Raw genomic sequence first — 15381 nt, 5'->3', positions numbered from 1 at the left:
ACGTAGGGTTCTTGGGGTCTTGGTCCATATCTCCCATGGGTAAGGGCTGGACGACTATGCTGCTAAATAGTTCTTGATACTAGCGACCTTCCTGTGAAATGGCATTTCTGGGAGCATGTGAGATTGCTGGAGCTCAAGACGGACAGAATCTGTACAACACAGGTCGCTAGCAGAGGAAAATAAAGAGCTGTTAGGGGACTGTGACTGTAGTTGTGAAAAGGTGACGGGTTATATGGCTTCTGTGGTGCTGTTTCTCTGTTGCCATGGTAACGTTTTAGTTGACAGGCCCAGCTTGGTTCTAGGTAATCATTTCTTTCATTTATGGTTTGACTTTGCAGTTAGGATGTTGATTGATACATAGACAGATATATACATCTGTGTGCTTGTATACATGTATATACATATATACTAGAGAATCCTATATAATAAAAGCCTAATATGCTAAGGGTCTGATCGTCCGCTTGTCCATTCAACCAATCAAAGCATAATATGCTAATGATATGCTAAGGCCATTCAACCGCTTGCTATGATGTACACTGACCACCAGGGGGCAGACAATCGGCCAATTGCTATGACATGCACTGATCACCAGGGGGCAGACAGTCCAATAAGTAGGTTAGCTTGCTGCTGGGGCTGATCGGGACTGAGCGAGATGGGCCGGACATGCCCTGGAGCCCTCCCACAGTCCCTCCCCAGCTGGCCAACCTCCCACATCCCTTGCCCCGATTGTGCACCAGTGGGGTCCCTCGGCCTGGCCTGTACCCTTTTGCAATCCAGGACTCCTCAGGGGATGTTGGAGAGCCAGTTTTGGCCCGATCCCACAGGCCAGGCCAAGGGACTCCACTGGTGCAAGAATCTGTGCACCTGGCCTCTAGTATGCATATAAGATCTTTGGGTAATCTCTTTCCGCCCTTCTCCCTCTCCCCTTCCCTCTGAGATTCATCAGTCTGTTCCATGGTTCCATGCCTGTGCGTTGAGCATCTGCCCCCTGGTGGTCAGTGTGTGTCATAGCTACCAGTTGAACGATTGCTTAGGCTTTTATATATATAGACTAGAGGCCTGTTGCACAAGAGATTTGTGCCATAGGCCTTCCTTCCCTTGGCTTCCAGCACCAGTTTTCCTCTGGCACCTGGGACCCAGGCCTTAGCTCCGGCTGGAGTCTGCCGCCTTTGCTGCAGATTCCAGCCAGAGTATGTCTTCTTTGTCTTCGCTGCAGACTCCGGAGTCTGCAGTCTTTGTCTTTGCTGCAGCCGGAGTGCTGCTCCTGTAGATCCCTTCGGCCCCCTGCCCTCCCTCTCATAGCAGGTGTCCTGCCCCACCCGGCCACTGGATGCCTGGAGCAACTGGGTGGCCTCCATCTTTGTCCTAATTTGCATATTCCCTCCTGATTGGCTGGTGGGCGTAGCAGAGTGGTGGTCAATTTGCATGTTTCTCTTTTATTAGTGTAGACTAGAGGCCTGCTGCACAAAATTCATGCACGGGGAGTGGTCCCTCAGCCTGGCCTGCACCCTCTCCAATCTGGGATCCCTCTCACAATCCAGAACCACTGGCTCCTAAGCGCTCACCTGCCTGCCTGTCTGATGTCCCTAACTGCTCTCCTGCCTGCCTGATGCCCCTAACTGCTCCCCTGCTGGCCTGATGGCCCTAACTGTTCTCCCCTCCTGGCCTGATCCCCCTAACTGCCTACCTGCTCTCCCCTGCCGGCCTGATCCCCCTAACTGCTCTCCCCTCCTTGTCTGATCCCCCTAACTGCCTATCTACTCTCCCCTCCTGGCCTGATTCCCCTAACTGCCATTCTGCTCTCCCCTCCTGGCCTAAACCCCCTAACTGCCCATCTTCTCTCCTTTCCTCTCCGCACCTTCAGACCCCGGCACAGGAGTCCTGAGAGCTCTCTGCCGAGGCCCCACCCCCATCCTGACACCCCCCTCTGGGCTGGGCGGCACCATGGGCCTGTGTGCACCTCTGCTGAGGGGGCTGCCTCCGTCCTGACGCCCCCCTCCGGGCCGGGTGGCACAGCAGGCCTGTGTGTGCCTCCACCAGGGGGACCGCCCCCGGTGGCAGCCTCATGTCCCGGTGGTGCAAGTCCCCACCCCAGTCCCTGCCCACTAGCTCCTGTGTGTACGCAGCCTGTTGAATGGTCGTGACTAGGACACTGTTAGGACTAATTAGCATATTACCTCTTTATATATATAGATTAGAGACCCGGTGCACATATTTGTGCACCTGTGGGATCCCTTGGCCTGGCCTGTGCCCTCTTGCAATCCGGGTCCCCTAAGGGGATGTCGGAGAGCCAGTTTTGGCCCGATCCCCGCAGGCCCAATCCAGACAGGATTGTGTGTTGAGTGTCTGCCCCCCTGGTGGTCAGTGTGTGTCATAGTGATCGGTTGACCTTATATATCTTCTATAATAATAAAAGCATAATATGCTAATTAGACCGGACATCCTTCTGGATGATGATCTGGATGAAGCTGGGGCTCTGAGGGAAGCCCAGGTCCCAGGTGCCTACTGGCGGCCGGAGGGAAGCCCGGGTTCCTGGTGCCAGAGGGAAGCTAGTGCGGGCAGCTGGGGGAAGGAAGACCTACTCTTGCACGAATTTTGTGCTTTGGGCCTCTAGTATATAGATAAGATGTGTGTGTCTATATACACATAGCCTACGTTGGCAGAGCCTTGAGGGCCATACATCTGCTCTGAGGTTCACCTTACCTGACTTGGGTAAAAATTATTATTGAAAGATGGACAAGGTTTTATTTTTAGAATCGACTTCCTTACATTTCAGAGGAACTTTATTCAGAAGGAAGGAGGGACAGAAGGGACTTGGCGATGGCACATGAAGGGAGTGCACACACAGGAGATTCTGGTGGAACAGGCTCAGACGCAGGGGCCATTAGTGGCCACACAGACAGTATGGTCGGCAAACTGCGGCTCGTGAGCCACATGCGGCTCTTTGGCCCCTTGAGTGTGGCTCTTCCACAAAATACCACGTACCCTAATTAAGTTAATAACAATGTACCTAGCTATATAGTTTAAGTTTAAAAAATTTGGCTCTCCAAAGAAATTTCAATCGTTGTACCGTTGATATTTGGCTCTGTTGACTAATAAGTTTGCCAACCACTGCACTAGGTGGTTTCACACTTTTTCAGACTTTTTTGTGAACCTTTTAATATCTTTGAGGTACATCTCACAACCTCATACCTAAGTGGTGCAGCGGGGTTTCCGAAGGAGGCAATGGTGAGGAAGACACACAGATGCCAGTAAATAGCTGAGCATCTCAGCACCCACTTGTACAGCCAGCAATCCCCGCCCCTTTTTCTTTTCCTGAAATGATGAAAAGTGAGATAAATGGCAAGTGACACTTCGGGGTCTATCACTAGGTGTCAGTTCCAGAATGAATATTTTAAATGCACATGGAATCCCCAAATCTCATTTTAACCACTGATTTGAACATAGTTCTTCCACTCAAAAACCACTATGTGTGGGAGCATCTATATTGAATTTGAGATTTAATATTTCACCCTTTCCCTATTCCCTTCCCTATCTCCACCTTTTCCTAGTAGCCATCTTTAAAAAGCATGATACAATTAAAGAACGAAATCAAAGAAAAGGGAGTGTAAAGGGCTCCAGATAATTCCTAGTATGGGTTATCAGCTCCCACATAATGGAGGGTTGATTATACTTTATTTTTCCCATTATTAGAGGGGAGGTAAAACTCCATGGAGGTAGGAAAGGTGCACCTGGAAGAGATCTGAAATGTTCCTGACTGGAGAAAAGTGTGCCTATAAAACACGATGTTGGCTTTGGAAAATACCATTAAAAGCACAAAATATCAGAAAAGCTTCCTTCACAAATTTGGTAAGACGGAGCAGTTAGCTGTAACAGTGCAACCCTGGAGGTCACAGACCAAGCTAAGAGAAATAATTATGCATGGTAATGGGCAATTACAGATAATGGCCTTCTGGGGGTGGCAGAAAGTACACAGCCTCACAGTCTAGCCTGGAATGAACATTGAATAGCACATTAACTTTATAGCGAGCTAAAAGTTCAGCCCTGAAACAGCAGGAGTCCTCCAAATAAATAAAATCCCTGGCTTGCTTAAGGGAAGCACCATAGCTGCACTTCTCAAAAGCAGAATTGAATGCAAGAGGAGGTGGGGCTGGGGGAGACGGAGTTTGGGGAAGAGAAGGAATGGTCAGCTCTTCACTTGGCTGTATTTGTCTCACTAAGTAGAGATGGTTCCGGGCGAGGCAGGTACACAGTGAAGAGGTTGTTTACTTTCCTGGCGCCAGGTTTGTGTTTGACGTTTAAAATAGCCCTGTCATGATTGTCTTGTGGGAGAAACAGATTGTTCCCGCATTTCCTGATTATGACTTTAGGGAGTGATATCACACTGACTGCACTCAAGGCTACTGTCTGACCTCAGAGAAGGCCAGGAGTGGATAATTCTGCTCCTTCCCAAGTTCATTCGCACCGGGAAGTCACACCAGGTGCAGCCCAGGCCTCCTGCAGTTCCCTGAAGATGAACGTTTGGAGCAAGGATAACTTTACAGAGTTATTTGGTGGCTCTCTTGCTTGATGGCGGAGAATGTTATCAGTGTATTGTTACCGTGATAATAACAATAGCTAGCATTTATTGAGCACTTACCATGTTTCAGAGCCTTTCCTGCTCTCTATGGTGTAAGTAGCAGCATTTCCCTCATGCACATGTAGATACTGAGGCACAGAAGAATTAAGTAACCGTTTCCGAGGTCATGGGGCAGTAGATTTCAGAGCTGATCAGGCAGTTTGATTTGGGAGCCAGCTTTCTCAGCCTGAGAGTCTGCTGCCTGGCATGGTGTGTAGTGGTGGATGTCTTCCGCACTGAAAGAGATGTTCCAGGTTCAAGGATAAAGCCAGAGATCTCAGCTGGGACTTTATTGCTGATTGCTGACAGCTCAGGGAGCTAGCTCAGAATGAGACACTGAACTTCAATTGTTCTGAAATCAGTCCTTCTGGAAAGAGAGGAGCCTCTAAGACAGAGGTCCTCAAACTTTTTAGTCAGAGGACCCCCTTCACACTCTTAAAAATTATCCAGGACTTCAAAGAGCTTTTGTCTGTGTGTTATATCTGTTAATATTTAATGAATTAAAGACTTAAGACTCAGAAATTAAAACTATGTTTATTAATTTCTTTAAAATAGTAAATCCACTACTTGTTAACGTAAGTAAAATTTTAATGAAAAATGAGTATATTACAAAAATGAGTGAGGAGAGTGGTATTATTTCACATTTTTGCAAACCTCTTTTATGTCTGGCATAATAGGACACAGCTAGGTTCCCATATCTTCTTCAACTGTTTTGATTGAAATACATGAAGAAAATTCAGCTTCGCATAATTAAATAGAGAAGGGAGAAAAGAATTTGTATAGCCTTTTCAGATCATTGTGACTATTCTTTGATACTAGGTCGAAACTTGACAAGTAATAATTTTGTAATAGTTATAGTGAGTCTGAAATTATGCTAATGAGCTTTTTGTTAAATTAAACTCATTGATCCATCCTGCCCTTTGAATGGATCTTTCATCCATGCATGATTTCATAACCTCATGCTTTGGTCATTTGGAAAATACTAGTTTACTGAGTTATGCATTTTTTCCCCAAATGTTGACATGTTTCATCACAAAATATCACTTTATCCCACTCATTAATATGTTACTGATCTCATCAAAAGAGTCTTTAAATTGGGAAGCTGTCAAGCACATGGTGGCAGTTCTAAGTTTTCCAAAATTCTAATTTTTACTTGAAAGCTCAGATTCATATCAGTAAATACTGTTAGTTTTTCTTGAAGTGAGAGGCTCACTTTGTTGATTTCGAGAAGATTGTGCCAAATATCCAAGTCGCAGTAACCATACTTTTCATCAGTCATTTTTTCAAGTATATGGCATTGTCGATGTCAGAAATGTTTGAACCTATAGAAAATTTCTGTAAGAGCTTAGTTGAGCCAAAACTGACGACGATTGCCAGGAAGCAAGATCTCAGATACACTGGAGAATGACAATTTTGCAGTTTCTTTTATGCATTTGGAATTAAGGAGGGAATTCAGGATTATATGAAGGTGGGAGAAAGTAAGGTGAAGTTGGATTACAGGATAATTAAAATGCTTATGTGCTCTCTTGAGGGTGGTTATGCTTCTGAAAAGAGGCATTTCAAAAGTGTGTTAACCTAGATGCACAGAAACAATGGACAGGGCCTGTTCAAGGCAAAGGTAAACCTAAAGAAATTATATGCCTGGGGCCTAACTTCCACCATGACCTGCCCAGTTAGGAATTTATGATAAGATCACCCTGTGTGGCTACTTTCCATAGAACCCCTTTTTTGTCCACTGTGTTCCAATACAAAAAGCAGCAAATTTAGCTCTTCATTTAAATAGTTGCACAAGGGCCCTTTTCAAGACAACTGTCACCCTGTGGTGTGCAGCAGAAATACTTGATGAGGGCTTCCTATCTTGTCACACAATCTTAAAAAGACACACTCCAAAACAGATATTTGATGAAGTCATCTTTTTCTGCTTCACCAGGGCATCTTAAGCAAAGTTAACACAGGATTTAAAAAATAGTTTACTTTATAATGATGAGGTGTGCCTATGCATTTTGGTGGAACTGCCTTGATTTGTGCTAAGGCACCAGCTCCCATCATCACTGCTTATGTCAACAGTGAAAAAGGCAGATAATATTTTTACGTTAATGTGGAAATACTTTTGATCTTGTGGACCCTGGAAAGGGAAGTGTGGACAGGAGGCCTCCAATCCCATGTTTGGAACTACTATGGTAAGATGGCATTAAAACACCAACCTCTGATAGGTTTAAAGCAGTTCTCAACCTGCTGGTGTTGGGTTCACCCTGGTGGTTCTGATGCCTGGGTCCCATCCTGTAGACAGAGTTTCTCGTGTGTGTAAAGTGGTCTGAGGTGTGGCCCTGCCCTGAGGAATTTTAGCTCCCACTCCAACCCAGAGCAGCCAGGGTGAGAGCTGCTGGTTCAGAGGCAGATCCAGTTCCTGGGGGGCCCAGTCCAGCAACAGGATAAGTTACTGTTCATGACTTGAAACATAAAACAAATACCTGAATTTAATACGCGATATTAAATTCAACTGGTAGAATCTTGACTTGAACAAAAGCCGTGTGAAATAATCTGATGCAATGTAATTTGTGTTTGTTTTTTTTAATCCCTTCACATTTATTTAAGACCCCATTTCACTTCAGACCATCATCTGGGACCTACAGGAGCAAAGACACACATCTGTGATATTATTATTATTATTATTATTATTATTATTATTATTTAAACAAGAGGTGTCTGGTCTGGCGATGGTTTGGTCATCCTGGTATTTATTTTATTTATTTTATTTTATTTTATTTTATTTTATTTTATTTTATTTATTTTAAATTGATTTCAGAGAGAATAGGAGAGGGAGAGAGAGAGATAGAAACATCAATGAGAGAGAATCACTGATTGGCTGCCTCCTGCACATTCCCTACTGGGGATGGAGCCTGCAACCTGGGTATGTGCCCTGACTGGGAATTGAACCTGTGAGCTCCTGCTTCATAGGCTGATGCTCAACCACTGAGCCATGCCGGCTGTGCTGTGAGCTTATTATTAAAAGTTATCCAAATTGTTAAAGCAGAATCCAAATCCCAAACCTAAAGGGGGCTGGCCATGAGCAGACTTAAAATGTGTCCCAGACGCCTCCTGTGTTCAGTACCCTTCATGCCCAAGCACAAACAGGGACCCTGATAAATTAAGCCCCTACACTTTAAGCTGTCCAAATATGGTTGAAAGCATACCTTTTCTGTGGAGGCCTAAATATACAGGGGTGGGCAAAAGTAGGTTTACAGCTGTAGTACAAATAAATACTATAATAATAAATAATAATACAAGAATAAGCGCTGTGTTTCATGTATTCACACCTGTAACCTACTTTTCCCCACCCCTGTATGTACACAGTCAGGTATGCTCCTAGTTTAAAATTTTCTTAGTGTAAAAGATATTAAAAATCCTCGAAAAGGAATTCTCTGTAAAACTTCTTTTAGAATAGAGTACTTGATGGGAGGAGATATGTTGGCATCTTCCCTCTCTTCTCTCACTCCCAAACTCAAACCTTGCTGCTAGCCTGTTGTGTGGCATTGTCTTATCCAATCTGCTGGGAAGTGTTGACAGCCCCAAACTGTTGCTGGCATCTCACCAATGATAGGAAATTCTGAACTGGCCTAAAGAGAGAAAACATCTTTCTTGGCCGTGAGATAGGCTTTCATGGCCACGAGACATTTTCTGGTAAAGTCAGAGAAATGGCATTTTCTCTATATCTGACTCCCACTGTAGGCTGACAGTTTCCTTGGGTGCCCTGGGGACTTCTGAGGGGGAGGGAGACACAGAGAGCAGAAGCCAGGGAAGGGAGAGCAGAAACCTGTGAGTAAGGCAGGTAGGTGCAGATGTGAATGAGGTAGGGGTGCAGTGCTGTAGCTGCTCCTTGGGATCCACTTAGCAGCCTCATTCTCATTTCACCAGGGACTCTGTGCGCACCCCCCCCCCCCCCCCCCGCCCCTGCTCTGCATCCTGTTCTTCTAACTCCCAGACACTTTGTGGATAGAGGGTAAGGTCCTAGAGGGCAGGCTTGCTTTTGCTTCTTTTTGGCCTCCCCTCCTGGCTCAGCACTTTGGGAGTTGCTACACACAATGGCTGTGATTGTTACTCACTGGGCTTGGCAGTGGCCTGGGGGCAGCCTGTTTTAAATCTTGGTGAGTTCCTTGGATTTGCTTTCCCCTCTCTTTATGTTTTTTCCATCTTTCTCCTGCTTGGTTTCTTTGATCTAGTCTTACTCTACAATCAATCTGCTTCTCCTTCCCTCTCGTCCGCCTGCTCCCCCTCCTCCTCCCTCCCTCCTCCCTGCTCTACCCTCCTCCCCCCCCCCCCAGATCCCTTTGCTTCCCACATTGACATTTCCCACACCTTTAAACCAAGCCTGTTCCTGGCTTTAAAGGCCAACCAACTTCAGGTTGGTGTTTTTTTTTATGAAAAGCCTAAAAAGAAAAGTGAACCTGACAGATTCATCTGGGACCAAATTACATTTTAAAAAATTTCTTAGGGAAAAAGGAGAAATAGGTTCTCACATATTCCTCTCCTGTGTACAAGAGTATCGTTAGTGAGCCAGCATCAGCAGAACTTGCACTTTGAAGGTTGGGCTTAATCCTGCCCTCCCTTCCACACAGTTTTGTTGCCCCGTAGCCTTGGTCAGTCTTTCCTTCTGTGTGTTTGTTTCAGAATCTGCCCTTACAGCTAAGCTCTGCAGCGTCCAAGGTGCTGGACAGGTTGTCTTGCACACAGTAGGTGCTCAGTAAATTTATTGCATTGAACATGAAATGTTTCTCCGGCCAGGAGAGGTGACAGGTGTGGCGATATCATCACAGTCACCAGTTAGTGGTGTGAATAGTAGGCACACTGCTGCCTTGTTATCAGGCCTCTCTCTGTAATGGCTCTGCTTTAATTCAGAAAAGCAACCCATTTCCTGGGTCAGGATGGCAAGCTTTCCTTCTTAGATTTGTGAGTGCTGAGAGGGCCCAGGTGTCAGCTCATGCAACAGCTCCCTCCCCCCCGCCCCCCATGTGTCTCCCTCTAGGCTCTCTCTCTTGTAGGGGAAGAGTCCTGAAGCCTCACACTGGATTTCTCAGTGTTTCTAAGTCTAGGAGATGCCAGGAGCTGGACGCAGGGTTGCCCTGCAGAGGAGCATGCTGAAAGCAGGGAGCTGAGGAAATGAAGCTTTCTTGTTTCAGTGAGGGTGCACCCTACTGTCATCCTCGAAAGTCTGTGACATGCCATCATCAAATGATATAGTCTTTTTCTCAAGATCTTTTTCTTTGAGTAAAAAAAGAATCGGGAAGATGACTTGTACTTTTTCTGTGCCCTCCTAGCATTCAGCACAACATGTTAGTTGATGGCAGATAATTTTGATATCTCAGATTTAGTTGGGAACAATTTTTCCTTGATTGGTGACTCTTAAAACTAGAAGCTAAGTGGAAAGGCACCATTCGAGAGTATGGATTACAAAGACAAATAAAATGTAGTATACATAAATTAATTGTTTACATGAGATCATTGTGAATCACAAAATAGTGTTATTGAAAATTGTAAATTTTGGTTTTATATGTAATCTTTCATATTGGAAACTATGGGGTTTGGTGTTGTTATTGAAAGGGGGAGAGTATGGCTCCTGGTTTGAACGTAAAGGACTCAAAAGTGCAACAACTCTGGGAATCTTGACACTACAGAAGAGTGGGGGGGTTGGAGCCTTCACATACCTTAAAATGAATTACTGGTTAACTACTATTAATATGCCATGGGCCCAGAGACCAGCATATAACACTGCAAGATCAATAAGGGTATTTATCATGTGTGGCTATATTGATCTCTCGTGAAGGAGTGAGTCATATTTCACGCTGCATACGTTAGCACAAAAAAAGTAGCAGAGCAATTAGGAAGCCTTACCAAAGAACTGAATTCTGGAATGGAAGGTAAATGCATGGAACCACAAATATGAGTATTGGAATAAGATGTGATCGAGTCTGCAAGCATCATCTCTGCAAACGTCTCTACTGCAAATGCTGTTGGTCGCTTCTGTAGGTACATGCTTCTCCAGTTCCTTTCCTAGCTGTGGAATCCAGTCCTGCCGATCTTTGTTCCAGATAGCACAAATGAAGACTACACCAAATATATAGCAACACTTAAAACTGCTAACTTCATACTTTCATTGGCATCCTGGCAGGTACTGATAATTCCTGCAAGGGACCACTGGTTAAGAGAGCTACTACATTCCCTTGGGAACAATGCTGTTGTGCTTCCTATGATTAATATTGTTAAGTGCTAACCTTGGCCAGTTTTTATTTTAGAAAAATAGTGAGATTCAGATTATAGTCAATAATATTGTATTAACTTTGTACAGTGACAGATAGTTATTAGACTTATTGTGGTGATCACATTGTAATGTATATAAATGTCTAATCACTGTATTATACACCTGAAACTAATATAATATTGTACCAGTATATCCACTACAATTTTTAAAAAAGAACTTTTTTTTGTTAATCCTCACCTGAAGATGTATTTCCATTGATATTTAGAGAGACTGGAAGGGAGGGGGAGATACAGAGAGAGAAACATGACACATCAATCGATTGCCTCCCCGCACACACCCCAGGGCCCGGGGATGGAGCCTGTAACTGAACCTGGAACCCTTCAGTCTGAGGGCCAACACTATCCACTGAGCCAAACCAGATGTTTTCTGTGGAATTTATACTTAGTCATACGGACTGTGCAGGTAAAATATCCCGTCACAGTGTGCATTAGGCATGGCGTTGGGCAAGAGAAACTAGTCACAGTGAGGGGCCTGGGACGGATGGTGGTTCAGGTCAGATTTATAGAACTGTCTGTGAGTTTTTACTGTGTTTTTTTCTGGATTCAGAAAGTGGTTAATAGGCTATTAAGAGTTTATACATGGGCCCTGGCCTGGTTGCTCTGGTTGGAGCACCATTCTGTACACTACAAGGTTGTGGATTCAATTCCCAGCCAAGGCACATACCTAGGTTTGGGGTTCTATCCCAGATTGGGGCATGTACTAAAAAAAAAAAAAAAAAGGAGTTTGTATGTGGAAAACCACTTTCTGATGATATACATATTTCAAATTTTGTATGGTTAGTTTATGTATTTTGTGGCTTATGAGTTAGAAATTTTACTTTCTGATTTATCTGAAATTAATAGTGACACTTAGCCTCACTTACCAGCTTTGATGACATCCAATGTTGAAGAGATGCCTCTAGTTACTGTTTTGGGAATTTTCTATAGCAGAGATTGGAGAGATGGCCGTGCACTGATTGTCCTGAGAATTTTTTTCCATTAGCTTCTTCTACCTGCCTACATATCCCAAACCTCTATATATTAAAAATGAAGAATATCTTATTAGTCTCTGGAGCTTCTATTTTTTTTATCACATTTATTTTGACATCAGGCTACTTGAAAAACAATCATTTATTGATCCCTTTGGCAACTATTTACCACCTGGTGGCCAGCACTGTGCTAGGCACAGGGGTGCAAAGGTGAGCTAACAGGCATGGTGCCTCTTGCTGCACCTTTCGTTCTGGTGAGACCGAAGCACCACCACTCTGTGTCTTCATTGCTCACTTGCTCCTCGCCCTCTTGCTCCTTCTCCGCTAAAAACCCAACCCTCTGTTGGTCTTCTCCAGAACTAGTTTTGCTTGAACTCTTAGCAGCAGTGGACAGGTCAGCCTTCTTCCCCCATAATCCATGTCAACTTTGGCCTCTGTGACGTTGCTTTTCTCCTAAGTTCTCCCTGACTTTAGCCTTGACTCTCCTTTCAGAACATGCTTTTCTGTAACAGTTCCCTCCTGCTCTCCCAGAGGCACCAGTGGTGGCTCCTGAATCTCAGCCTTTCCCATGAGTCCAGGTGCCAAGTTCCTCACCCTCACCCATTGCTCCCACTTGTGTGTCCCTCTGGCACCTTGGTTAAACAGAACTTACCCACCTCCCTCTCCTCTGCCACGTCCAGGCTTCCCATTCTCCCTGACACCTGCTTTGCATTTCTTCGCCTTATCCTGCAACTTAATTTCTGACGTCCCATCTGTCCTCCCGTTCTGTTGAGTTTTGTCTCCTTCATGTCCCTGGCCCAGGTCCCCTCTCTCATATTTGAGTCTTCTAGGTCTCTCCCTGACTACTGCAGTGGCTCCCTAGTGGGTCTCCCAGCCTCTGGTCTCCCTTCCCTTGCCTTACAAATTGCCATCAGATAAATCACCCCCAAGCACAGCTCTCGCTTGCTCCCTCTCCACTCCTTGCTCAGAAATCCTCAGTGGTTCCTGCCACACCGTGACGAGAGACCAGCCAGAAAATTGGACGGAGGCTTTCCCTCACCTTGCACCAGTCTACCTGTCAGACTGGACCTCTCCTTCCCTTTGCACTGAGTTCTTCACCCCCTGTTCATCAACCCCAGATTTGCCTTCCACTTTCCTGCTTCCTTTTCTTTGTCCCTACCGCCCTTTTCTCATTTTTCAAACCTATTTTCTGCTTCTCTTTTAAAGTGCAACTCGCATGCAGTTTTTCTCCCCCCCATTTAAAATTTTAAAATTTTATTTTTATTTTTTTAAATTACAGTTTACATTCAGTATTATTCTTTATTAGTTTCAGATGTATAGCAAAGTGGTTAGAAAACCATGTACTTTACAGAGTGGTCTTCCCGCTGCTTCAGGTACCCACCTGGCCCCATATTTATCTCGATTATTGACTGCATTCCCTATGCTGTAATTTACATCTCGGTGGCTATTCTATAACTATCAGTTTGTACTGATTAATCCCTTCACATTTTCACCCAGCCCTAACCCTTCTCCCCTCTGATAGCTGTCAGTCTGTTCTCTAAATCTGTGAGTCTGTTTCTATTTTGATTGCTTGTTTTTTTCATTCAATTATACATATAAATATTTGTCTTTCTCTGTTGGACTTATATAACTTAGCATAATACCCTTCGGATGCAGTTTTTTTCCTGAGAAGGTCTCTGTAATTCCTTTCTAGGCTGCAAGTCATTTTTACAGCCTTTGAAGTTTTGTGAAAGTTTATGGTTGTTTCTGTATGATAATCCTTGTTATTATTTGTAATCCCATCATATATTTCCTCCTAGACTGCAGACCCCTGTTGGGTAGGAGCATCCTGACACCTTGCAGCCTTTTCAGGCATTTGGACCAACTCTTTGAACATAGGAGTCCCTTTAGTTGTTTATTGGAATTGGCACAGTGTAAAGTGTAGACCCACAACTGGCAAACTCTATAGCCCATAGGCCCATTATCTGTTTGTGAATAAAGTTTTACTGCAACAACCTGTCTGTTCCGCAACTGAATGCCCACAAAGCTTAAAATAGTTACTAACTGACCTTTCACAGAAGAAGTTTGCCTATTCCTGGTCTAAATCATTGTCCAGACTTCTGAAGGATAGGGTATCAGCTGTGGAAGGAAGTGAAGGAAACAATGTTTGCTTAAACTTTTAACTTTTTGCTTTGACTTTCTGACATATCTATGTGGCCACCATAGTTAGGGCACTGGGATATTTTTTATTACCTTGTTTAAAATGAAGTATAATTACTTTTGTTGTAATAATGTTGTAGACAGCCAAGTTAATTTAGATTTTATCTCTAATTTTTTGACATTAGGATAAAAAGTTACTGGTCAGGCTTTATCTAATTAAAATGACCCTTAAAATGTGTTCTGTATTCTTAGTAAAAGTAATCTGCAAGCATCTGTCATCTGAACCTCCACAATTAGGTCAACCCTGGGAACCCTCCTTTATTTTGGCTACATGTTCGGGTGCCTTTTTCTGCAGCTCTGAGATTTGAGGAGGATGGCTATGCATTGCCAAGGTTTAGAGGTCAAGTTTTGTGAACTTCCAGATTAATACCGTGTTGCTTTTTTCTTCTTTTTCTTTCTAGATGGACGTATGGTCATCCAGGATATTCCTGCTGTCACCAGCAGAGGGCACGTGGAGAACGCACCTGACCTGGTTTCAGAATCCACCTACTACAGCAGCTTTTATCAGCCATCTCTGTTTCCGTACTACAACAATCTGTACAACTACCCACAGTACCCCATGGCTTTGACTGCTGATTCCCCTTCTGGGGACATGGGAAACCCTCTTGGGGGATCCCCAGTGAAGAACAGCCTTCGGAGCCTCCCAGCACCTTATGTGCCTGGTCAGACAGGAAACCAGTGGCAGGTAAGATGTTACCCAGAGAGTGAACTGGATACGTGAAAACCACACATATACCCCACTTCTCATATGTATATGCACATTATACAAAAGTTGTAAAGAATTTTTCTCTCTACACATAAGATTATTTAACCTCAGACATTGTCCACAAGGAACTGTAAAGAAATATGCATACATTTGTGTGTCTTTTAATTTTACTTTTCTCATTTTCTAATGTTGTTTTGCATAAATACCCACTTGGCCATAGTCAGATTCAAAAGTAGCTTACTATATTATGCCCCACCTTCTCCTGCCTTGCCCCCATTTTCTTTGAGCAGCATAGGAAATGTTGGGTGCAGTCTTCTGGATGGCAGTAGTCTTCCTGATGAATTAATTTTACCCTGGGAGTAAGAAGTGTCAAAATCTGTATGTATGTTTGAATGGAAGAGAGGTAAGAAAAGGAATTAGGTCACTGCTGTGCTGGGCCAATGTGGGTGTTTTTAGCCGGGAATGGAGGTCAGTCATTCATACTCTGAAATATTTAAAATAGTGTGCAATTTAAAAATAGTGTGCAATCAAGAGCTTTTTAATATTTTTTGGGGAAAAAAGCATTTTCATTATCA

At 44.1% G+C, this 15381-nt stretch overlaps 1 protein-coding gene across 3 annotated transcripts in view; it reads left to right on the top strand.

Annotated features, from left to right (window-relative positions):
• DMRT1 (doublesex and mab-3 related transcription factor 1) overlaps positions 1-15381 on the top strand; it is a 110447-nt gene that overhangs the window by 27606 nt on the left and 67460 nt on the right. For 2 of the 3 annotated variants that reach the window (XM_054727583.1, XM_054727582.1), the window contains exons 3-4: positions 3101-3123; positions 14502-14785. In XM_054727583.1, coding sequence (XP_054583558.1) covers positions 3101-3123; positions 14502-14785 — 307 coding nt within the window. The remainder of the gene's footprint in view (positions 1-3100; positions 3124-14501; positions 14786-15381) is intronic. The other variant, XM_054727585.1, reaches the window with a different exon arrangement.

This window comes from Eptesicus fuscus, chromosome 15 (genome assembly GCF_027574615.1).
Source record: "Eptesicus fuscus isolate TK198812 chromosome 15, DD_ASM_mEF_20220401, whole genome shotgun sequence".
Lineage (NCBI taxonomy): Eukaryota > Metazoa > Chordata > Mammalia > Chiroptera > Vespertilionidae > Eptesicus > Eptesicus fuscus.
This window is presented reverse-complemented; position numbering and strand designations above follow the sequence as displayed.